This window comes from Pyrgilauda ruficollis, unplaced genomic scaffold (genome assembly GCF_017590135.1).
Source record: "Pyrgilauda ruficollis isolate IOZ18807 unplaced genomic scaffold, ASM1759013v1 scaffold60, whole genome shotgun sequence".
NCBI classification, from domain to species: domain Eukaryota; kingdom Metazoa; phylum Chordata; class Aves; order Passeriformes; family Passeridae; genus Pyrgilauda; species Pyrgilauda ruficollis.
Genome location: NW_024527711.1, coordinates 5,027,024 through 5,051,069, shown reverse-complemented (window position 1 = coordinate 5,051,069; position 24,046 = coordinate 5,027,024). Strand labels below are relative to the sequence as shown.

General features: G+C 46.8%; 1 protein-coding gene across 5 annotated transcripts in view; it reads right to left on the bottom strand.

Moving 5' to 3' along the window:
- The window catches only part of GAB2 (GRB2 associated binding protein 2), a 93,880-nt gene extending 72,850 nt beyond the window's left edge, over nt 1-21,030 (bottom strand). For all 5 annotated transcript variants that reach the window (XR_005956487.1, XM_041483633.1, XM_041483634.1 and 2 more), the window contains exon 1: nt 20,855-21,030. Coding sequence is in view for 4 of the 5 variants with exons in the window: in XM_041483633.1 (XP_041339567.1) it covers nt 20,855-20,926 (72 nt within the window). In the remaining variant the exon portion in view is untranslated. The remainder of the gene's footprint in view (nt 1-20,854) is intronic.
- Between the last annotated feature and the right edge of the window lie 3,016 nt (nt 21,031-24,046).

The following is a 24,046-nucleotide window of genomic DNA, read 5'->3' as shown; positions in this document are numbered from 1 at the left end:
CATAATACTCTGGTTTTCTCCAAAATTGCTAAATCCTCTGGTTCCTTATTTTACCCTACAGTCCTTCCTGGCAGCTGTCTCAGCATGCTCAGGAGTTTCATCTAATATATTTTGACATCCCCCATCTTGCTGCCAGCCAAGCTTCACAGCTCTTCCTTGGGAAGCACCATCCCAGGGTAGACAAATCCACATGCATTGCTCCTTGTACACATCCCCACGGGAGAGAGGTTTATTTCTCACCCTGTTGCCCCTGCACAAACAGAAGAAAGGGCTTAGCACAGATTTGACTTGGACTTCAGTACCTGCAACCAACTTCACCAAAATGTGCTGTACCATTGTTTTCTCTTCAGGAACAATTCTGCCAATCTCAGCTCATGAAGAAGGGTGGAAATCATCTGCCCAGACTTCCAAACAACTCCCTTCACAACTCCCTTGCCTTTTGCCTGCCAAAGGCAGCTCACATCTGCAGAGCTGCATTTGCTGACAGCCAGCATACCCACCCTGCTCCCCCCAAAAGGGCATGGGAAAAGGCAGTGGGGATGGCGGACAAAAATGCACAGATGGGAACGTGGCAGGGGAAGGAGTGGGAGACTTTGACCTGCAATTTGTTTGCTCAGCATTTCATCTCTGGATGAAGCAATGCTTCGTTTGTGGAGGGTAGGAGAGAGGAGCCTGTGTGCAAGAATAAATTTGTGATAGGGGGAGGGCCACAGTTCTTTGCTCCCCAGTTTTAAAGCCCAGGAGCCAACTTTTCTTGCACCTTGTCCCTTTTTCCCCTTCAGTAACCAAATCACGAGGCAAGAAAAGAGGACACAGTGTGATACCGTAGCCCATTTCCTCACTCAGGGACTTTGGGGGTCATGGGAAGAGAGGATGGATGGTCAAGCTGGTGACAACAGTGGCTTAAGATAGGGTTTTACATGAGGGTTTGAAAGGCTCCCTAAGACTTTGCCAGCTTTACACTCATTCATTCGAAGCAGGATGACAACTTGCATCAGGCAGAGCAGACTTTACTTTCTTGTATTTACTCAGTCCTGTGTCCATCTGAAAGGTATCATCCCCACCCTCCTCACATGATTCCCAGGCTCTCAGTTACGTTTAAAAAAAAGAAATGAAAAAAACCTCCTGAACCACCACTCAGCAAGCAATATACTACGTGGACACATGGTTTTGTGCTCACTTGAGCTAAACCTCCTCCACAATTTTTCTTTTTTGCCAAATGTTTCTGAGTGGGAGTGCTGGAAAAATAAACTCCCCTGGCGTGGTGGGATGCAGGCTGGTGGCCAGGCTGAGCTGAGCCCCGGGGGCTCACGGCCATGGGCAAACCCCTGGGAGCCCCTTCCCAGTGCTCTCTGCAGCACAGGCTTTCAGCTGGGAGACAAGTGCCTATTGTCCCCCATCAAGACTGAGAGGCAGCTCAGTGGGATAAAAATATAATCAAGTGGAATTTCAGCCTTCCTTTTTGTCCTCTTGGCTTCACTTTTACTCTCATGCCTGCATAAAGCCCCAGCACTGGTCCTTCTGCCTGCCTTGCTTTTAAACCTAGATAGGCAGCTTTGAAATGACACCGTGAGAAAATTATTATCATTATCATCTCCAGAACAGGTCTCTCCTATTATTACTATTATTTTTCCCTTCTTTCCCTTGCAGCACTGCTTCAGCCCACAACAGCCTGGGGGTTTAGGATAGCATAATGGGGAGGGTATAGCAAGATTGAAGGTGGCAGGAAAGTTGTCAGGTTTGCTGGAATAAAGACCTGGGTAGTACCTGGTTTCCAGGGCACAGCTGAAGTAGTTCAAAGCAAGCATGTGTCAATGATTGCAAGGTCCATACTGCCTCTCAGGAAGAAATCACAAGCAGCTCTGTCGGGGCATGCCTGCAGCTGATGCCCATCTGGTTTCTTTGGTGCCTCTGATTCCCCATGTGGGATAAATACACCAATTTCTCCAAGGCAACGGCTCCTGTGATCCTTGCATGACATTTGTTGCACATATGCCAACTAATAATAATAAATATGCTAGCACTATTGCTGAAAGGATACACAGAGCAATAAAAACAAACAACACTTAAGAAGGACAAGGAGAATAAAAGATAGCAAAGGAAAGCAGTAGCATGGAGTTAATGATCTGAGATCAAACTGCAGGAACTAACGGCCCTTTTTTCACAACCTAGTTAAATGTATGAATATTGAAAACCTTCTTCATAATCCTCCAGCAGGGAAACACACAGCAAGTCTAACAAGTGAAGAAAAAATTAGCAGCCACTTCCCCTAGGAAAACGAGGACATTGGGGGAAGCTGGTTCATAAACTGGCCACAAGGATAAAAAAACCTCTATTATTTCCAAAATCCTGCTGCAGGATGAAAGAGGGTACTGAGCAGGCATGAAACTCCTGCATCCCCAGAGGCCAAATTCTACTCAGGCTCTGCAGCATCTGCCCCATCCTCTTTTCCCCTCAGCTCCCTCCTGAAGTGCCTGGGAACGGTGATGGCCAAACCTCTGCAACACATAAGCACCAAGAAGCCATTTCCAGCCAGATGAGGACCCCAAGCATGTATTGATGAGTTTTACTTCCAGCAGACAAGGCCGTCCCCACTGTTGAAAATAAACCCATCAAGGCTAATTCAGCGTGCCGCAACAAGTCGGGTGAATCCATCCACGCAGACTGGTACTGCCTGGTGTTCCATCCTCTGTATCCCTCCGTCCTGAAGTCCGACGAGGCATGCAATTGAGGACTGGCTGCCACATGCAGATTGCCACCCTGACCTTGCTCCAAAGCATCTGCACTTTCAATCAGTCCTCCTTACAGCTGGTTCCTTTTATTTTTGTGGTGTCTGTCATTAAACAAGCTTCATTAATGCAACAGGAAGATGAGGTTCACCTCAATTTTCTTTAATGTTGTGAACCAGCAAATCTTAGCTTGCATGGGAGGAGACGAGGTCTTTGGGAGCATCCTTGGGCCAATGCTGCCCAAAGCATGTCCAAAGGAAACCCCAGGAGCAGGAAGAGTCTCAAATTCATTTGGGGAAGATATTAAGAAGCTCTTTTTGCCTTAGAGCAAGCAATCAAGGCAAGGTTGGATGGGCTCTGAGCAACCTGGTGCAGTGGAAGGTGTCCCTGGCCACAGCAGGGAGCTGGAACTAGATGATATTTAAGGTTCCATCTGACCCAAACCATTCTGTGATTCTATGATACCATAAAGTATTTCTCTGACATCGAGACTCATCTGTTGATGATGTTCCAGCACTGGAGGTAAGTGCGGTGATTTCTACATGGAGTGAAAAGACAGACAACGTGAAGGCTGGTCTCGGGGAAAGCTGATGCAGAAACCAGATTCACTGGACAGAAAAATGCCACTGCTGCTTGGCTGGAAGCAACCAGAGTTGTGGGATCTCTAGAGGCATCTCTGCTTTCCTGGGAAGGCCAGTGTTTAAAAAATTAAAAAGCAAGCACAGCAGTTTGAGCTCCCCAGGACTTTCTGAGCTTTTTTGGATGGTCTTCACTATGCAAATATGACTTTCTGAACTTTTTTGGGTACCACTACATAAATGATTTTTGGCTGCAAACCTTTACGGTTACAGACCCAAATTCTGATCGCTGTGGCAAAGAACAAGATTTACCACACGACTGCAGCTTCGGCTTGTGTTTGTAAAGGACTACACGACCACCACCTTCACTTCTTCAAAGGATCATTCACAGGTAACAGCAATTAAAGATCTGGACCTGAAGCTTTGCTGAGGTGCAGGCTGACCTGACTCAAAGAAATCAGCCTCATCTCTACTGTCAGCATGTTGCAGCCATGCAACACTTGCTGGATTTACTCTTCTGGCAGTTGAGATTTGGTTCAGTTTAGTAAATATAAACCTTATGGAGATGCACGATCTGACCTCCATATCCTTGTTATCCCCAGGCCAAGAAAACAACTGGGAGTTACCTGCTCCTTGTGATGCAGCTCCAACACAGTCCCTGAGGGCCCACGCCACCATAAACCCTGTTCACGAGCCCCATCCATTCCATGGATGCTCACAGGACTTTCCTGCCCATTTAAAATACACTTTTTGGATTGAGACCCCCCACGCAACACCACACAGACTGCAGCTTCACACACTACCACATGCTTCACTGGCTGCTACAGAATAGCTGCAAGTATTTGAAAACAGCAATTAAGCAAGTCTGAAGTTTGGCAGTGGAATTTATGTCAGCCAGGAACTGAGAATTGGTCTCCAAAAGTTATCACTTGGTTTATTTCAAGAAGAATGAAAGAAATTACAGAAGACACACAGGTTATGGAGAGAGAGAAGATGGGGGCAGAGCTGGACCACAATCCCAATATTGCCCTGGCACTTGATGATATCTGTCCAGCACTGGAGGGAAGTGTGGTGAATTTTATGCAAAATGGAAAGACGGAGCAACTTGAAGGCTGATTGAGCCATTTTCAGCTCAGAAGCAAACTCACACTTGCATGCAACAGGCAATAAACTCAATCTGCTAAGAAAAGCAAAGACAGGCTGTGTAAACTGAAAATGCCATCAGCAAGCAAACTCTAGCCCTGAGGCCCTTCTTGCCAGTCTTAAGTTTAAAAACAATGACTGAATTTTAAAACTTCATTTTCTTCAGTGCTCTACGACCTGGCTTTTTATTATGAAATGGTAGAAAAGGACAGAAAAATATAAAAACATAATCAGCCTTCCTTTTTGTTTAATAACAGCCCCCAAACCACTCAAAGTACTTAAAACTGGTGAGATAACTGTCCTGATTTCAGGGAGGACGGGTGTGGGTGGCACCTCCCGGCACCGGAGGGGACGTTTGCATTGGCAGCCAAGGCAGAAAGCCTCCACACAACCCAGGGAAAAAGAAAAAAATGAAAGAAAGAAATAAAGAAAAAAACCCACCCAGAAAATAAACAAAAGCATTCCTAATAAACGGGAAATGTCATACTACATCAGGGATCACAAGATCGAGCCCAGAAAGGTCCAAGTGGCAAGAACATGCTGTTAAAAACAGATGGGAAAAACAAGCCGGGAAAGGTTGAGTCTGTGTTTCTAAACTTCTGTTCCCAACACAGCTTTTAGAGCTGGTGCTGTTGTGGCTGTGGAGGCAGCAGGGTGAATTACCAGCTGTCTGCATCATCCCAATAGTCCCTGTGGAAATCTTATAAACATGAGGATGGGGGGAAGAGTTTTACACTAAAATTCCTATTCAACGACTTCGGAAATGTAGATTTTTCCAGCTTCCTAAGGGCAGGCTCAGCACATGTGGAGTCAGGTTAATAATACTGCTTTTTAAAATTTTAGCCTTGGTTTTGTGGAGTCCTGCTTGGAATGGGATTTGCTCCTCACAGCACGGCTGTGTCCAGGCAGAGGTTGAGGCTGGGTTTCTGGATTCTCTGCAGCACATGGGGACGGCCAAGTCAGCCTTTCTGTGCTCATTCCTACTCAGCTTAAGATGGACTTACAGAGGCAGCTCCACTCAGTGCCATAAAACCAGGTGCTCAGCGACCAAAATACAAGTCATGTGCTGGGAAAAGTGTGTTCCTGCTGACAACTCCCTAAAGGTTACAACGGAGAAAGGAAGACTAAAATAAAGCGGACAGAAGATGGTACCAAGACACAACGCCTGCAGAGAGCTGTGCAGAGGAAACCTCTGCGCCTGCCACCTCCATGCTCAGCCCATCATTCCAAAGGTGACTGGAGCTGAATCTCCTGGTGACAAAGTCCTAAAATATACCGGATGGAATCAGCTATTCCCTGAGACGTTCAGAGGCCTTTCAATGTAACAAAATAACTTAATAAATAATAAATAAATAATAAATAAGAAGTTTCTTGTTCTAGAGGACTTTTTTTATGTAACTCCTTCCCCAGTCCTGAGTACGTGAAGACACAGCTGGAGCCAATACAGCTCTGCATGCACAGGGACCTGTTTGGGGTCCACAGTTTTCAGACGCATTCAAGCCAAGATCTGTTATTCAGAAAAAGAGGGTCTAGCCTGGAAGAACACAAATACTTTTGAGCTCCAGCACCTGGAAGATCTCAAAAGTATTTGTAAATATTGGGGTTTGGCTCAAGTGCCTTTTTATGCAGGAAGAGCGTGGGGGAGAACACTTTTTGAAGCACAAACCAAATGCTATTCTGAAATTTAACAAGTTCGACTGATTTCCTCTATTATTTTGCATTCCTTCATGCTTTAGGCTCCAGAAGATGCCTAAATATCCCAGTGCATAGGCTGCCAGCACAGCTTTTCCAGCCCAGCAGGAAGTAGCAGATATCTTCAGGGAGAGCCTATTTTTGGAGAGCTATCCAATTCCAAACTAAGCCTTCAAACTTTTTGTTGTTATTATTTGGATTAAGACAGCAGAGTGGGAGAGCTGAGGCATTCCCACAGCAGATCACATTGCTCACACTCCTTGTTCTCAGTGGTGGAAAAGGGATTTTGTATGGATGTAGGACATGGCTGGAAGTCCATCCTGCAGGATTTTGTTGAAATCCTGAGCTGATATGTGGGCACCTGGTCACTTGGATGCAGTTTTGTTTAAATTTCAAAAAACAGCTCTTAATTCTGAACAACTTATCCTGTGTGAAGCCAAGATAGATGGAGAAGACTATTTTGTACCCAAAACACTCCAAGTGAAAAACATGTCTATAACAAAGAATTGCATGACAATAGCTTTTCACATTACCCAACATGTCTGTAGAATCACCAGCCAAGAGCAGGACACCCCAGAGCCCCCTGCTGAACAACTAGATTACACTAAATTAATTGCAACACCCAGTTGGGGTTTTTTTTCCTTTTACAGCTCCTATTTTATACATTAAAAAACATTTAGTCGTCATCCCTCAGCTTATTCCTTAAGATTAATAAATCAAAACAGAAACACTGGGGAGTATGCAACAACACAAAAAAAAAAATACTAAAACCCCCTTGGCTGAATTTAATTTCTATTAGAACCCTTAGTCATGATGGAAATGTTTTTATAACCACAAACCTCCACTAAATTATCTTAACAGCCTCTAGCTGTTGTGCTGATGGCCGAAACAGCACAGTACATTACTGTCTCACCGTACAAAATTATACACATCACTATTACACCATGTTTCAGTCCCAGCCTCTCAAAAGCGGAGCAGATTTATTCTTATTACCCAACTGAGCTCACCCACCAGCACACACATGTGCCCTGCCACGTGTGTGCTCCCAAAACAGAGTAAATCCACTGATTTTGGCACAAACACCCTGCCCAGCGCACAACAACCACTCACCTTTTCCCCCTCCGTTCCCACGTCTGACTTTCTGCTCATCAGGTTTTCCTGTCTGGCAGCTGGAACGAGTTTTTAAACAGGCCAAATTCACTCCTAACCTCATCCGATGAACTTCAAGGCAAGGCACGTGTGAGTGAACTTGGCTCAGGAAACTTGGGATTTCTCAGCACAAGACTGCAGGGACTGAGCATGCTGGGATGCAGCTTAGGAGCAGGAAGACAAAGATGAGACTGAAGGACGTTGGTGTCTGGTTCCCAGCTCTGTGATAGGCTTGTTGCAACCCCTGAGATATTCACTTAGTCCCTGTACATTCTAATTTCCTACTTACAAGGCAGGGCCAGTAAAGATCCAATATCCAGTAAGCGACCTGGTAGCCCATGGGTGGAAAGGTTGGAATCTCACTGAGTGTCCAACCTCTTGTGCCAACTTTGTTGGGATGTGCAAAGCTAAAACAATTTGTGTTTACAACCCATCCCAGTGCTATAATGCCAAGACCCTGGAATATTCAGGGTAGGTGTGTGAGTATTAGTGAGAGTTTAAAGCGCAAGGACCAAAGCTTGAGGAAAAGAAAATGAACCCAAGCCCAGGCCTCACCACAGGGCTTTGGGGACAAAAAGGATAAAGGTGAGAAAATAGAAGAAGCAGATATGATAATATCCAGGAATATATACTGACCAGGAATGAATGTCTTGAGTTACAACTTGAAGAGCACCAGAGCCACATTTCTGATTGTGCTTTGGTGCCTCGTTTTCCACCAACCAGTATTTTGTTGGGAGTTTTTTTGGTTTGGTTTGCGTGTTTTTTTTTGTTTTTAAATACATATAACAAGTCAAAAGTCTCCCATGCTTTGAAGGAAGGAAATCCAAGGTTTTGACCAGGCCCTTCCACACTGACAAAGCAGAGTTGAACCATGCCTAAATTACAACTGACTCAGCAGCAATGTGCACAGGAGGGGAACACATAAACCCCAAACATGTCATTCTGGCTTCTCACCTTCCTCCACAGCCTGAGCTATGGTTGGATAGTGGGAGGCTCCAGGTACAAAGAAATGCAAAAAACAGGCTTTAAGCTCTTCTTAATTACAAATGCAAATCTTGAAGCTTGTCCTTCCCAAGTGGTATTCAACAACTCAATTCTGTCTGAAATTCTGAGCGTGTCAGAGCAGCAGGTCCACACTTCACCCACATGCCTTAATGACAACATTTAGCAGCACTGACTTGGTCATGGCAGACTCTCCCAAGAAGCAGACAGAGAAAAATCACCAACAGAACATTGTCCTGAAACACCCTGCTTAACCAAGAGCTCATAAAAAAGCCTCATGAACAACCTATAAATTGCACAAGTCAGGATTTTCTTTATGTCCCTTTCTCCATCCCAGCCCAGAGCAATCCATGAGGCCCAAGACAAACTCATTGTCAACTCCGTGTGAACATCTAACACACACTCCTGAGCACAGAGTATTTTGTGAAGCACTGTCCATGACACCAACCTGTAACACACTCTGCCTTCAGCTGCACGTGAGGCGCCTTCAGTATTAAAAAAACCCAAATAAACCTTGCAGACAACCTTTTTCTCTACACATGACTCTGTCTTCAAATCTTGCTCCTCAGCGCACCTCCCTGAGACAGCACATGATACATCAGCCCATTTGCATGCCAGCTGGCTGTACTGATTTGATGCTAAAAAGAGTGTATTGATTGATTCCCAGTTGAAGCCTCAGCCAACATGTTTTTCAAGTGTTTGAGACAACGGCCCGAACCCTTCAGGCACTCCCTCCCTTGGGTTGACTTTGAAGGGAGTGTAAGGAAACGGGTGAAAATGGCTTTGGGAGCAACTCTGTGGCTATGGTGCTGGATCTAGCTAGTCTTGGACCAATGCACATCCCATTACAGGTGGAAACTCACTAAAAAGGAAAGAGGAAAGACCCATCCTCAACTGTTTTGACTGCTTTAAACCTCAAAATAAAAATTTTGTTCCTTTCCAGTGTTTTCTACATGCTATCAACTTCTAAAATTGCAGAATATTCACATTATTTATCTCATCTACTTTATAAGGTGCAAATTCAGAGCTGGTAGGAGAAGGCAGCTTCTCCTCCAGCGCACATCAACAGCAGAGGCAGAATTTGCTGAAGGATGAAGAAACAAAAAGATCTTACAAGCTTTAACATCTGTGACCTGCTCCCCTTTTGTGTTTGATGCCAAGGGGTCAGACACATCTGGTCACCTTTCCCAAGCACATATCTCGCCTCTCCAAGAGTGGGTTCCAAGATGGGATGGGACATCACTCTCTTTGGTGATGTGCTAAACACTTTGGGTCACTTCCCGAAGAAGGACCCTGGGGTGCTCACATCAGAAGTCCCACAAGCCAAGCTGAAATGCTGTCCCCCCTCTGCACGGACAGCAGCCCTGAGGACTTTTATCGGGGCACTTTTTCGTTCACTTTCCTTGGAAGGTGGCTATCCTTTGCTGCTTTGGAGGCCTGTTGTGTAAAGCTTTCCCAGGCTCCTAATCACTCTCATCACCCATCTCCAAAGACGCTGGTGTCAGGGGTCCACCCACACACACATTGCTGCAGGATAAAGTCCTGATTGCTGGCAGGAAAACTTCCTGCTCCCTGTCCTCCCTCACTGCATGCACACAGAGGGCTCAGAGAAGGACCTGAACAGATAACGCTCAGTTAAAACCTCAAGTGCCAATTTTGAAGCCTCGAGCAGGGACCAGCCTAAAAAATTTCTCAGCATCTCCTTCTGGTCAGGACAGCTAAAAGGACCCCTGTCAGTCCCACACCTTCTGCATCTCTTCTTTTCTTTCCTTTCATTTACATTGTTTATTTATTTCTCTCCCTCAAAGGCTTTAAGGAGCTGTGATCACAGAGTGCCCACTGTCTGCATGGCTGCTCCTATGGATCTTAAGGCCATGCTGGAGGTAGCAGTAGGGCTCAGCTGCCAGCTCTCTGCCCCTCTCTCCTGCCACCCTGGCCCTGTGCCCTGACCCCCAAAACAATGAGCTCTTCTGTTCCCCACAGCCCGCTGGAAACTCCGGCCTAACATTACGTGTGGTGGGCAGTGGGCGAGGCAGGCAGGGAAGGCGAGACAGGGGGGAGAACACAAGCCTCAAGTCATCAATTCTTCCTGGGTCAAAGCAAACGAGGTTTTCTCGGGAGCTTCCTATCTGGAGGGAGCTATTTAGGAACAACACAGTGACCCAAAATCAAAGGAGCTGTGTGCAGTTGATGGCATGGAAGTAGAGTGGCTGTTTTATGCTGTCAGTCAGCCAGAAGGGACATTTACAGAGGGGCATTTATGGAAGGGGCATGGAGAAGAAAAGGCTCTGGGGAGAACTCATTGTGGCCTTCAAGTACTTAAAGGGAGCTTATAAAAAAGAGGGAGTTTTTACACAGGCAGATAGAGATAGGAAAAGGGGGGAAAGTTTTAAACTAAAAGAGAAGAGATTTAACTTAGATGTTAGGAAGAAATTATTTACTGTGAGGGTGGTGAGGTTGTTCAGAGAAGTTGTGGATGCTCCATCCCTGGAAGTATTCAAGGCCAAGTTGTATGAGGCTCTGAGCAACCTGGTCTAGTGAAAGCCGTCCCTGCCCATGGCAGGGGGCTGGAACTAGATGATCTTTAAGGTTGCTTCCAACCCAAACCACTGCAATTCTATGATTCTATGGTTTATTGTGCTTGCCCCTTCCTGTGCTGGATGGCTCTCAAACACAGCATCTGTGGGCAAGCAGTGTGAGAAGAAAGGAGATCTGGAGTTGCTGACATGGCCTCTACAGGAGTGGTAAGGGAGACTTTTAAATGGAGAGGCAACTACCAAAACCCTGAGCCGAACTGCATAGCCAACCTTCCTTTTTCCATGGGGCACAGTTTCAAGCCAAGAGCATCCAGAGAGCAGTAAAACCACATATTCACCCCTACAAATAAAGGGGCTGGAACTAGATGATCAAACAAAAAACAAAAACAAACAAACAAACAAACAAAAAAAACCCAAAAAAAACCCAAACAAACAAACAAACAAAAAAAAGCCACAAGATCCTTAAATAACAATGTGGATGAAGATCTGAAGAACAGATCGGTAGCAATGACTAATAACCCCATTAAGCATTGTTACTGAAATTATTATGAGATTAAAAAAATGCAGACAAACGAAAGCACTGCCCAGTTCAACAGCAGCACACAGAACCAAAGCTCCCATGTATGTGTAACACAGCTCTTCAAAGCTCAAAGTTTAAAAGACACCCCAGTGCCACCAGGAGAGAGGAGACAAATGAAGGCTTACTAGTCACTTTTGGAAATGAGACATAATCGCTGGTTGGATATTATGTTAAGTGGCAAGAAAGAGGATTTAGCAAGTCAACTTGCAACTTTTGGCAGCCACAGGAAAGTCCATTGGCTTGTTCTGAAGGTCAGTGAGGAACCAGAATGGGTGAGGCAGCAGCTGGGATCATCAGCAAAACTTAATCACTGAAAATCCATGAAATTCAGGAGACCGCAAATCTTTGACTCAAAATGTTATTTCCATCTTACCATATGGATGCGGGACCTGGAACTCCACCAAAGAAATGTCTAAATGCCTTCCAAAGCAAACGCCTTTGGAAAATACCAGGTTGAAATGGAATAAGATGCATAACAAGTACTGAAATGCTATTAGGACAGTATCTTCGATCCGAAGACATGATGGAAATAGTTTGGATGTGTCCAAAAGGCGTGGGGAAGCACAAGAAAGAATAAATAATAATTTTTAAAAAACCGACCAGAAGATAGTTCAGTCAATAGATATTAGTTTCTGTCAATAGATTATTATTTCTGTAATAGAACAAACATACAGCACTTAAGAATTCAGAGGCCATGTGGAGTCTGGAGTGGGCAGAGACAGAAAAGCTTTTGAAGCAACAGAAAAGAAGAAGCAATCTGAACACTTAACACAGAAAAGTCTAAGAGCTGTTCTGAACTGGTCCTGCCCCAAAACCAGATTTAAACTATAAATAAAAATGTTCCATTTCTGACCCAAGAGAGAACTGCCTACCCTGAACACGCATCATTATGGGGTGAGAATATTCACATTTGGATGGAGAAGTTCATTTCTAGGTATTAGTGTAATGCAGACAACCAGACTGATGCAAGATTTCCCAGATCAGAATCTTCTCCAGGAAAAGTGCACAAGAACCCAGCAAAAAAAATAGGAACCAAATATGAAAACACAAATCCAGAGATGAAATCAGCTAGCTCCCCCCTTTCCCCCATGTTGCTGGATTTAGTCCAGATTCAATGGAGAAACAGGCTCTGCTGGCTATCTTACACAGCAAGAAACATATGCTTCCAGCACTCAGATTTTCCTCCTGTCCTTCAAAGGCACAGCTTGCAGGCTAAAGACAGCTAAGAACAATTTTTTTGACCAAAGCTGCTTTTAAAATATTTTTAAAGATTTTCTATTTAAACACAGCACGTATTTAAATTGCTGTATGACTAGATATGACTGATGACATATGTACAAAGGCACTGTGCAGGCTTGCACGCTGACCTTGAGGAAATCCTCTTTGTGTGTTGCAAGGTCGTGGCAGGCACACCTTGGTGCAACTGTGTATGCCTGGCAGCATGCAAATGGTCTGGATCTCTTCTTAAGGTCTCAGGTCTGTTTTTTGTGAATCCACACAATGAATGTTTGTTTTTTCTGTCACTAATCACAAATAAGAAAGAAAAGTGATCACAGAATTACAGAAGATCCTGAGCTGAAAGGGACCCACAGGCATCACTGAAGCCCAGCTCCTGGCCCTGCACGGTACACCCCGAGAGTCACACCATGTGCTCGAGAGCATTGTCCCAATGCTTCTTGAACTCTGCCAAGCTTGGTGCTGCGACCACTTCCCTGGGGAGCCTGTTGCAGTGCCCAACCACCCTCTGGGTGAAGAACCCTTTCCTAAAACCCAGCCTGAACTTTCCCAGACACACCTTCATGCCATTCACTCAGTCCTGTCACTGGTCACCACAGAGAGGAGATCAGTGCCTGCCCCTCTGCTTCCACAGCAGTTGCAGACCACAATGAGGTCTCCCCTCAGTCTCCTGTTCTCCAGGCTGAACAGCCCAAGTGCCCTCAGCTGCTCCTCCTAAGCTTCCCCTCCAGACCCTTCACCATTTTCATGGCCCTCCTCTGGACACTCTTTAATAGCTTTGTATCTTTCATACACTGTGGCACCCAAAACTGCCCCCAGCCCTTGAGGTGAGGCTGCCCCAGTGCAGAGCAGAGCAGGACAATCCCCTCCCTTGCCCAGAGTCAACTGCCAGGGCAGTGCTGACTCACATTCAACTTTCTGTCCACCAGGACCCCCAGGTCCCTTTCTGGGGCACCGCTCTCCAGAATCTCACTCCCTGTCCATACAGGGCTGCCCGTACATCCAGGGCTGCCCCATGATAGGTGCAAAATCTGGTACTTTCCCTTGTTGAACTTCAGATGGTTGGCGATTGTCCAGACCTCTAGTCTGTCCAGATCTTTCTGTAGGGCCTCTCTGCCTTGGAGGGAGTCAACAGCTCCTCCCAGCTTATTATCATCAACAAACTTAGTATCCCTTTGAGTCCTGTGACCAAGTAATGTTTTAAGATGTTGAAGAGCACTAGCCCTAAGACTGAGTCCTTCAGAACCCCACTAAAGATCAGTCACCAGCCATGCTCTGCACTGGCTCCATCTATAGAGCCTCCCACATTCACTGCCAATTTGCTGTGGTTTAACCCATGATAACCACATGATAACCACAAAGCTGGTTTCACTTGGCAGCAAGGTGGAGAAGCTATGCAGAATGGCAGCAAAATGTTCCTCAGCTCTACTGCTGCTCTACAGGCACCCTGAAGTAAATAAAAACCTCTCTCTCATTTCTTCCATCTCCTGAGATACATTCTGTCACCACCGTAAGGTGCTGAAAGATCCACCTAAGCATTATGATAGGAAAGTGAGACTTCAAAGCCTTTAAATGATTACTAAAAGGAAGGGCCATTTATATGAAAAGCAGTAATTTCCAAACCTTTTGGATCAACTCATCTCAGAGAGACCCTTGATGACCTTGGCAGTCTCATCATCCAAATTCCTGATAGATGTATTATTCTCTGGACTAGCTGCAATCCGTTTCCACAGCTTCACACATCCTCACTCAGCAGCCTGTGAGCAGCTCGGAAGCCCCTGGCTCAGGTAGAAACCATGAAGCCAAGGTGAGTTTCCAGCTGTGGGAATGACCCTGAACACAAGTGCAGCCAAATCACTGACTTGCTCCGTGCCTTGGTTTGCCCATCAGACCAGACCTTTCATGGCAGATGTGGTCTCCCCAAACATAGCACATGGAGCCCCAGTTGTCTCAGCTGCTACTGTAGTAGAGATAAATAATTTTTGTTCTGCCTTTGAGTCACTAGTATAAATTATGTGCTTTGGTCTGGTAAACACTTTTGCATCGTGTCTTCCATCTGATAGTTGCTAAAAGAAAAAGGGGAAAAAAATTGTTTCAGTATCACTTCTGCTCTCTTTCAAAGAGAAACAAAGTCGGCTTCCTCACACACTTTCCTTAAGTACTGTTTGTCTTTCTTAAGTTCAACCTGTGCTTTACCACCATTAATCTTTTACATCCACTGTGGACTGCCAAGACAATCAGCCAACACTGAAGTCATGACAGATAGCTGAGGATTCACTCAAGCTGTCTCAGCAAAGCCAAAGTAGCAGGAAAACACACCAGGTTCACCCCCCACACAACAGACCTCTGTGGGCATGTCCACCTCAATTGAGGCAATGCCTCGGAACACGCACGGGTTAGTCCTAACCAAACCAGTTTGGGTTTCAGCAGATGAAGAGCTGCCCCAACACGTGTGTTGGCAGCAAACAAAAGAAAGACTGTCCACCTTCACAGTGAGCTGGGCTACGACAGCTCTACTGCTTCTGAGATTCTTGGCTCCACATTGCACCTTACAGAGGTGTAAAAAATGCTGGGTTAGAGGCAACTCAGGAGGTTTCTAGTCCAGCCTTGCATTTGAGGTGTCACTGGATCAGGTCAGCTGCAATTTTCTCTAGCCAAGTCTCTCAAAGACTAAGACAATGCAGCCTCTGTGGGAACCTGTTCCTTTTCACCATGATCCTCTTATTGGAGGGGCTTTCCTAAGACCCACCCTGAACCTACAAATCTGGGTTGTGGTTGTTTCTCCTTATTTTGTCACCTTCTACAATCAAGAGTTTGACTCCATCGTACCCACAACCACCCTTCAAATATCTGCCTGTTACTAGATCACAATGACAATACATCACTACCTGGCTTTTCCCAGAAAATGCTACAGCGGGCAAAGGAATGCAGTCCCACCCTCAAAAAAATGACCCCAAAAGGAGGGGGTAGGACCTCTTCCCCTCTTGTAGGGAAGAGGTCGTGTGTTTTGACTCATCAGCAATGATGCAGCAGAGAAACAAGTTAGAGAGCGGGACCTTTGTGCAGCATTGCACAAGAGAGCTGGTGTAGCAGGAGTGCTGGCAGGCACTGCCTTTGCAAGCAAAATGCACCCCCTGACCTGCAAAACCTTCTCTGGTGGAGCAAGTGTTCATCCCTCCTGTGAATCACAGGGCAGACTACAATAGCTAAAATATATGATGGTCTTCTGGAATCAAGCTGGGAGATTACATGGGAGGAGCAGGGTGCAGCAAGGCAGTTTGACAGATGGAGTAAGTGCAAACTCATGGAGTTTCAGTGCAATCAAAACTTTCTACAAAGAACTTGTCAGAGGACTTCCCTGAGTCCCATCAGGAGATCCAGGTGACATAATCAGTGCCCTTAAGCCTCTTAGCTACCTCTCCCTGCATCCAGGCTCAAAATCCATAAATTCACCCAATCCAGCACTGGAAGGAACTTCTGGAGAATTTGTCAAATTTATTCCACTGCCTCTAAACAAACTCAGCTCTCTGAAGTGGAGTTTGGCCAACCTGCACTTCAGAACTGCCATAATGGAGACTCCAAGCCCATCCCAAACCATCTGTTCCACTGTTCCACTCCTCTGGCAATCAGAGGTTAGGAAGTTTTTTCCTACACTTGTTTCCCTTGCTGCAGTTCAAGCTCAGCACTTCTTGGCCTCCACTCACTAGCCATGTAGAACAGTTTACTCCCTTTCCCTTCACAGCCACTTTTGGCATACTTAAGGACTGTTATTCCTCCTTTCAGCCCTCTCATCCCCAAAAAACCCATTTCCTTCAGACTTTCTGTTTTCTATATTTTTCATCATTTTTTGGTGCTTTTCTCTGGCATGTCTGCAACTATTTCCTATTTTTGTTAATGGGTAGAGCATCCTGAATGAGGCATGGCACAGCTGAGCATGGGAGTGACCAATCAAAACTCCTTAGAGAGAAGGGAGAGAAAAAAAAAGAAAGAATTTTGTACAATACCCATCTTTTGTACTTTGCTGCAGAATAAAGAGATGTTCTTTCTTCTCCCTCCTATAAAATTTCATCCCAGTCAGCACTGTGCCAAACTCCACCTGGCATCTCCACTGCTTGACAGCCTATGATATCTCTGCACTAATGGTCCTACTTCAGTCCACATCCCACATTCTCAATTAAGGACATCCTTACAATGCATTTTCAGGTGGGATATGAAGGATCTACTTCAGGAACCTAAATAAGCCCTTCATCAAGGAGTTGCCCATAGGAATAGGGCTGCAATCAGTAAATCAGCCCTTTAACCTCTTCTTGCTTGTCCCATCAGAGAGGAGCAGCTCTTCCAATGACCTTGATTAAACTGCTTTTGCTAGATGTAAGAATGACACTGATACACAAAGCCAAACCCAGATAAACCAGCTGGGAGGAAAAAAAACCCAAAACCCAAAGCTCTAGAGGACTGTACAACCGGTACACGATGAGAAGCTTTTGTTTTAGGCAGAACTGCAGACATACATCTCAGCCAGACAGAGAATACTCTGACTTCATGGTACATAAATGAGCAGGCAGAGCACACTGATCTAACGATAGGGAGCTGAGCTGCTCTACAACAGCACTTGTTTTTCACAGTGCTTCCCTGCCAGACAGTCCACCCCTGAGCCCATCGTGCCGGGCAGCAGCCAGACACAAAACACTGCTCCAAACCCATGCCTAACACAGGAGACAACAGACAGGCACGTCCAGCAGCAGAGGACCAGGAGACAGTGAGTCAGTACAGGACAAGCACAACATGCCCTGGTCTCGGCTCGTTGGTCACACAGCTCAAGCCCAGGGTTTTGTTTGGGGATTGGGTTTTTTTAAAAAAAAATTTCACGTGTGCTTTAAGAAGGAGGCAGGAGGAGAATTAAAAGACAGTTCTGTGCTTTGTGGCTGCGTACAAGGAGACCCTTTCATGCATGAAAGTCAGAGAGGCAAAAGGTAGGAACAGGCTTTTTAATAGGGTCTGTAGCAACAGGACATGGGACAGTGGTTTTAAACTGGAAGAGGGCAGATTCAGACCAGATATGAGGAAGAAAATTTTTTAAAATGGGGGTGGTGAGCTACTGGCACAGGTTGCCCAGAGAGGTGGTGGATGTTCCCTCCCTGGAAACATACAAGGCCAGGCTGGACAGGGCTCTGAGGAACCTGGTCTAGTTGAAGATGTCCCTGCTCATTGCTAGGGTATTGGGATAGATGAGTTTTAAACCCTTCTTCCAACCCAAACCATTCTATGCATGTACAAGAAGTGTTTGTCTGAAAAAAAGCAATTAAGCAAGAGGACAAGGGAGCTTGATGTCCCAAGCAGAGCAGAGGTGAAAAGAGGTATTTTGGTACTTCAATTACTTTTGACCTTCAATTGTTTGCTTAGCTTTTATTATCAATATTACAGTAGCATTTACAGCCAAACTGCCCAGAGTCTACATGAACCTCTGTCTGCAGTTATGAAGCTGAAAAAAGGCACATTTTATCTCAACCTTTAAGCAGTTATAGTTCGATCATTTGAATGTCCCTCAACAGGAGAGAAACTCACAACACTGGTATTTCCCAGAGCATTGTACAAATAGGTCCCACAATCTCACATAAACACAATCCTCTGAAGTGAAACAGAGCAGGCACTGCTGTAAATGCAGATTAATGCTGCTCAGATCAGGTGTGGAGAAGAGTCCCCTTTCCCAACCACCCTGGGTGGAAGTCAGAGAGAAAATTTAGTACTTTCTTGCCATAGATCTTCTTGAAAAATAAAAGCAAAACAAAACCAGGCTTATAGAAGCACAGCACTTCAAGGACAGCGTTAGCAACACAGCCATGTGCAGACACATACATTTGAAATGCACTTGTCAAAGAAAAAATAAATCTATCCTCTCCCCTGTGTCAATACAGCCAGAGCAGGAACTTCAAACCCCATTAGCAGCATCCTGCAGCCTGAGATTTCTCCTCTGAGATCTCAAAGCAGAACATAAACTGAAGACATAAGGAAAGTGGCAAAGCCAGCGATTCAGTACCTTCCCTTTGAGGCCATACAAAAGCCAGCATAAACTGCCTTTTGTGCACAAAAACCAAAGTCCAACCATGTGGGTTTATTGTGGACAAAAACAGGTTTTACGGGAGGAAAGCCATCACCCTCAGGCTCTGGACGAGCAAGCTGCTCTGATCTACTCTCAAGGAGAGCCTGATCCACACACCAACACCCTAAATGCACACCACAGCTACATAAATACAGTATCAATAATAACGCATTAAAAAGCAAAGGGACGAGGCACCACCAAGTGAGACACAGTTCAAGCTAAAGGCCAACACTTTCAAATCCAGCCACTGATGCAGGAAGCTGGTGCAACTGGTGTGACTGGAAGGGAAGTCCCACTGACCACAGCACCAGGACCGCTTCAGCGCAGAGATCCCCTCGAGTGACATCTGCCAAGCATCGCTTCCTGCCCCGCGGAGGCTGCGTGGGATGGCCGGGCACATCTCAGCATGGCTGCATTTCCTCTTGGGGGAATGAGGATGTTTTGAAAACATAGGTGGCTTGCAAAGCACTTTGGGATGTATGTGGATGAAAAGCACTCTTATGCACATCAATAATTAGCACTAACCGCCGGCGTGTCACACCCTCTATGTAGAGCATTTAGCAGATTTATTCAGCTCCTGCTGGAATGCCAGAGCACAAGCTGGATATTCAGACAGTGATGTGAGCGCCCTTTCATGGGGCAGATGCTAGGGAGCTAATGATGTTTGATGAGTTAAGGCCATTGGTGACTCAGGATCAGCAATTAGTTGATTTCTGCGGGAGGAAGGTGCTTCGCTCCATTAAGCTAAAAGCATCCTCCACAGTTCAGCATGCACAAAGTCATTCTGTCCACCTCCCACAAAGCCTACCTACGTTCATTAGGGGGTTGATACTTCCCACATAAACACTCAGGTTTACCTTACTGGATTCCCTAGCAGTTCCATCCCTCAGCCCTGTGCCAACTGATATTCCCTGGAAGAGCATAAGGCACACAAGGAAAGAATTGCCAAGAGCAACTGGACACACAGTCTAATGCAAAGGGATGTGGCACCACTGATGTCTATGGGGCTGAACCCATTTTGGGCAAGGCTAATAACACTCTATCACAAATCAGACACAACCTCAGTCCTGCTCTAGCCCACAGTACGGGACTACAGACATCCATCTCCCTCTCAAGGGTAGGCAGTGATGCTTCCATCAATCAATAACAGGCACTGGGGAGACACCAGCTGCACTTGTTCTGCCTGCCGTTCCCCAAATGCACACAGGCAAAAGCAACAGGACCAAAGGATGATCTGGCTGGTGTCCCCCCAGAAAGGGAGAGCATCCAGCTCCCTCCCAGAGGCTGCATTCCAGTCATCTGAAGGCTGGCTGAGGCTGGTCACTGGTGTCAGGGAGTGGGACCCTTGACATGCTGGGGGGCGATGTGCCGAGTCACAGGACGGCAGCGCGTTTCTGAGCGCTAATGCTCGTGGCACATGGCAGGACTGTCAGGCGGAGGACGCAAAGAACAGTTATTTCTTTCAATGAGTGGGGAATGTGGCAGAGCTGGCATCTGGACCCTCTTTTTACAACTTCTTTGAAGTGTTTGATCTCAGCCGCTAACGACACAAAGGCTACCGAAGCGCTACTGGTGCTATCTTCAAAGGGTTTGGACGTTCAATGATTAATAGGAACCCTGCACGGGATGGGGGAGAGCGACTATTATGGGAATGTTGGGGGGGATCCAAGATGCGTTAGTACCTTTACTCTTTGGGATCAAGGTACTCCCAGCCTCCCCTAAAACAGACGACTTCAAAGGCGGGGGTGTGACCGTCGCAGGTCCCGGCTGAGCCCGGCCACCGCGGGGCGCAGCCAGAACGGCCCCGGCGCCGAGTGTCCGCTCCAGCCGCGGCCGTCACCGCCCATCCCACCAGCCCGGGGCAGGGAGCAAGCCGGGGGGCTCGGAGATGCTCCCACCCGCCTTCCCCGAGAGGCGGGGAGCCAGGAGCGTTCGTTCCCCGCCCGGGCAAGGGGCACCCCCGCCCAGCCGAGCCTCCGCGGCGCCGGGAGAGGCGGCGGCAGGTGCACCCGGGCTGGCGGCGGAGGAGCGGGGATGGAGGCGGGGGGGATGGAGCCCGGCTTTCCCGGGGCCGGGGTGAGGATGAGGTGGGGTGGGCTGAGACTTACGTATCTCCGTAACTTCTTCTCCGGCGGTGACTTTCGGAGCCAGCCCGAGCACACCACCTCCCCGCCGCTCATCGCGGCAGCCGGGCGCCGCCGGGCGCTGCCTCCCGGCGCTCAGCGCCGGCCGCGCCGGCCCATGGAGGGCGGGCGGGGGTGGGTGGGTGAGCGGACGGATGGATGGATGGATGGATGGGTGGGTGGAGGGAGGGAGGGAGGGAAAAAGGGAGGGAGAGATGGAAGGATGGATGGGGGGGCGGCGAGCGCCTCCCCCCGCCGCCGCGGCCGCTCGGCTGCGAGCGGGGAAGCAGGAAACTGGCTCCTTCCCGGCTCACCACGCCTCCGCCCGCCCGGCGCCCCGCCAGCCCTGTTAAAGACACAAACCCCGCGGGGAGAGGGGCTGCCCGGCCCCACGCCGCCCCCGAGGGGCTGCCGCTCGTCCCTGTCCCCCCCACACTCATGCAGTGCCTACAGAGAAACTTTTATCATGCTGCAGCAGGTGATCTCTAACAGCGCAACGTTTCCTTAATTAAAAGTACAGCTCCTCCCAAGCCTCTCCCCCGTAAGGTTCCATTACCCCAGGACCCTTCCTCTCTTGATGGAAAAGGTCCTTCTCACCTCGGAAAGGCGAGGCTAGCTTTAGCCTCTCTGTGCTCAGGGGCTTGTGCCTGACATGAAGGTGCCATAGGAAAACAAAGAGGTTGAGCAAGAAGCAGCCAAACACCAGTGATGCCAAAAACCCTCCTGGAGAAAAAAAAAAATAGCAATAAAAAACCACGAGGGGAATCAATAAAAGCTTCGTATTTTATTATTGATTTTTAAGTAATGGAGCAGTGGCCACTGAAAGGGGATTTGACTGCCATTGGAGTCTCATGCAGACAAGCCAGGTTTTGTATTACAGTGTATTATACCCTGGCTGAGATTCACTATCAACTTTTAGATCTAGAAACACTGTACATTTCAAAGCCTGATCCTCTCCTCTCCAGCTCAGGCAGTAATAAAATGTCTCTCCACAGCCCTGCGAGTTGGGTTATTCTCTAACCTTGCTTTCACTGCACCCTTTAAAGCAAAACTTGGGCATGGCACCCATAAAAGCTGAGTCCTCTTAGCCCACGCTCCTGTGGAAAACACAACAATTTGCTAGGGATGAATTTCTAAGACCTGTCTCTATACAACAGCTCTGCCCCAAACCTGCTCGGGCACATTCAGTCATCCCTGCCTCAGCTTCCTTGCCTGTCCAACCTCTGTGGGCAGGGATGGTCCCTCCTTATGTGTTTGTGCTGTAGCTGGTGCAATAACAACTCCATGCTGGCTGGATGTGCTACTGTATGTCACACAACAACAACCTTTATATAACGTTGCTCGAGCAGGGATCTTGCAACACTTCAGAGCAGTAATTGCAACTTGCAGTGCCTCTGGGAGGTAGGAACAACACCTCTTTTCAAGATGGGGACAGCATGGTTAAGCCATATGTTGTTTATCATCTTTGTGAATGCATAAAGTAGGGGAATAACCCCTTACAGAACAAGTCGGTCATTTGTTAGGAATGTATTTTCTCAACAGCTTTGTTTTTCTGCCAGTGAAATGCAAAGGCTAAATAGGAAGGTTTTTCTACCTTCTCACTACCCAAAGGAAGGGCTTTATCCTATTCCTGTGCTGAGCAATCTCTGCAGAGAGAGGCTATGCTCAGATCAGCTTGCCCATCTCTGCCAACACAGTGTGTGTGATGGGGCTGAGAGCAGGGGAGGATGGAGAGACCAGTTCTGTGTGGCCTCAGCCGGCATCACCTTATTCAGTGCACTGGAGCCATATCAATTTACACTGCATGACAGCAAGAGTCTCACCTGCAAGCTCTCCTGGGTTAGAGGCACTTTGTGCATTTGTGTGTCCTGGTGACCTGCACTTGAGAGATCTTCCCAAAACACACAAAAAATTCAGGGAGGGTGGTGGGGGATTTAGAAACACTTAATTAGGAACAGATGATCAGGATTAATACAAAGGTATCATGCAAAACTATCCCATGGCGTATGTTAATGATTCACAGGTTAGGAATTCACTCATACTGACACCAATGCAAAGTGGTATCAGTTTGAATACCAGTTGCAGAGAACCCTGTCTGCATTTTTATGTTAACAACTTCCACAACACAGAGTTGGAACACTTCATTTGGGTGATGGATGTTTAAAGAAATGCTCCACAATTATCATTGTGTGAATTGGAATGAATTATTCTACGTGTTGTATGACAGCCCTTGGTTTATTACCCTGCTCCCTTGCTATACTATTCCTTCTCTCTGCTCATCCCCTATTCTGAATCCATTTACTGACTTGGTTATATCACAAGGTATATCCAAACAGTGTCTGAAACATGAAGTACCCCTGAGAATTCTTTTACCATGCTTTTGGTGATACCTGACAGGTGTCTCAGTTTGCTGGGACTTTTGGATGGGAAATGGGTTGTATTTTCTGTACATTTGAATATGCTGCTGTTCTCACATGTGACAGAATCACAGAATCATTAAAGTTGGTAAATGCCTCCAAGATCATTGAGTCCAAGTGTAATATAAGCTCTGCGCAGAAAAATGCTTCAGACAAAGATGCTGCACGTGAACGTGCCTCCCCAATTCCACTGTGGCTGTACGCAGAGTGGGAACAGTGAGTTAATTCTGGCATCAGGCTTCCAGATTACATATGATCCAACGCATGTAACATTACAACGCCTTATAATGCTGGCCCTCCTTAAAGCTTTTGGCCACGAAGATACACAAATACTACCCTCAGTGCCCCTGGGAGTTAAAGACGATGTCTGTCATGAGCACAGCTCAATTTGGCAGCGCTTGCACGTTCGTAACAGTTTTTACCAACTTCAAGCTGTTCCTCCAAGCGGCAGTGGAGAATGAACTCAGGCTGGCCCCAGCTGACTGCGTAAATCTCTGGAGTGTGAGCTAACAGCCAGCAGCCTTGGCGGAAAACTGTGTGAAAACCACATCCCTGTGTTGGAAAAACCTGACAAGGGAGTTATGCGAAGCCATTGAGAATCCATCTCTGCCAGCAGAAGCAACTGAAGGAGGAACAGCAGAATTAGCAGACATAGCAAGGGAGAGATTAAGAGATGCCATGTAAGAAATAATATTCCTTGAACAAGGGTAAGGCTGAGAGAGAAACATTTTTCTAAGAAAAAGCCCTTGTACTGTCTTTA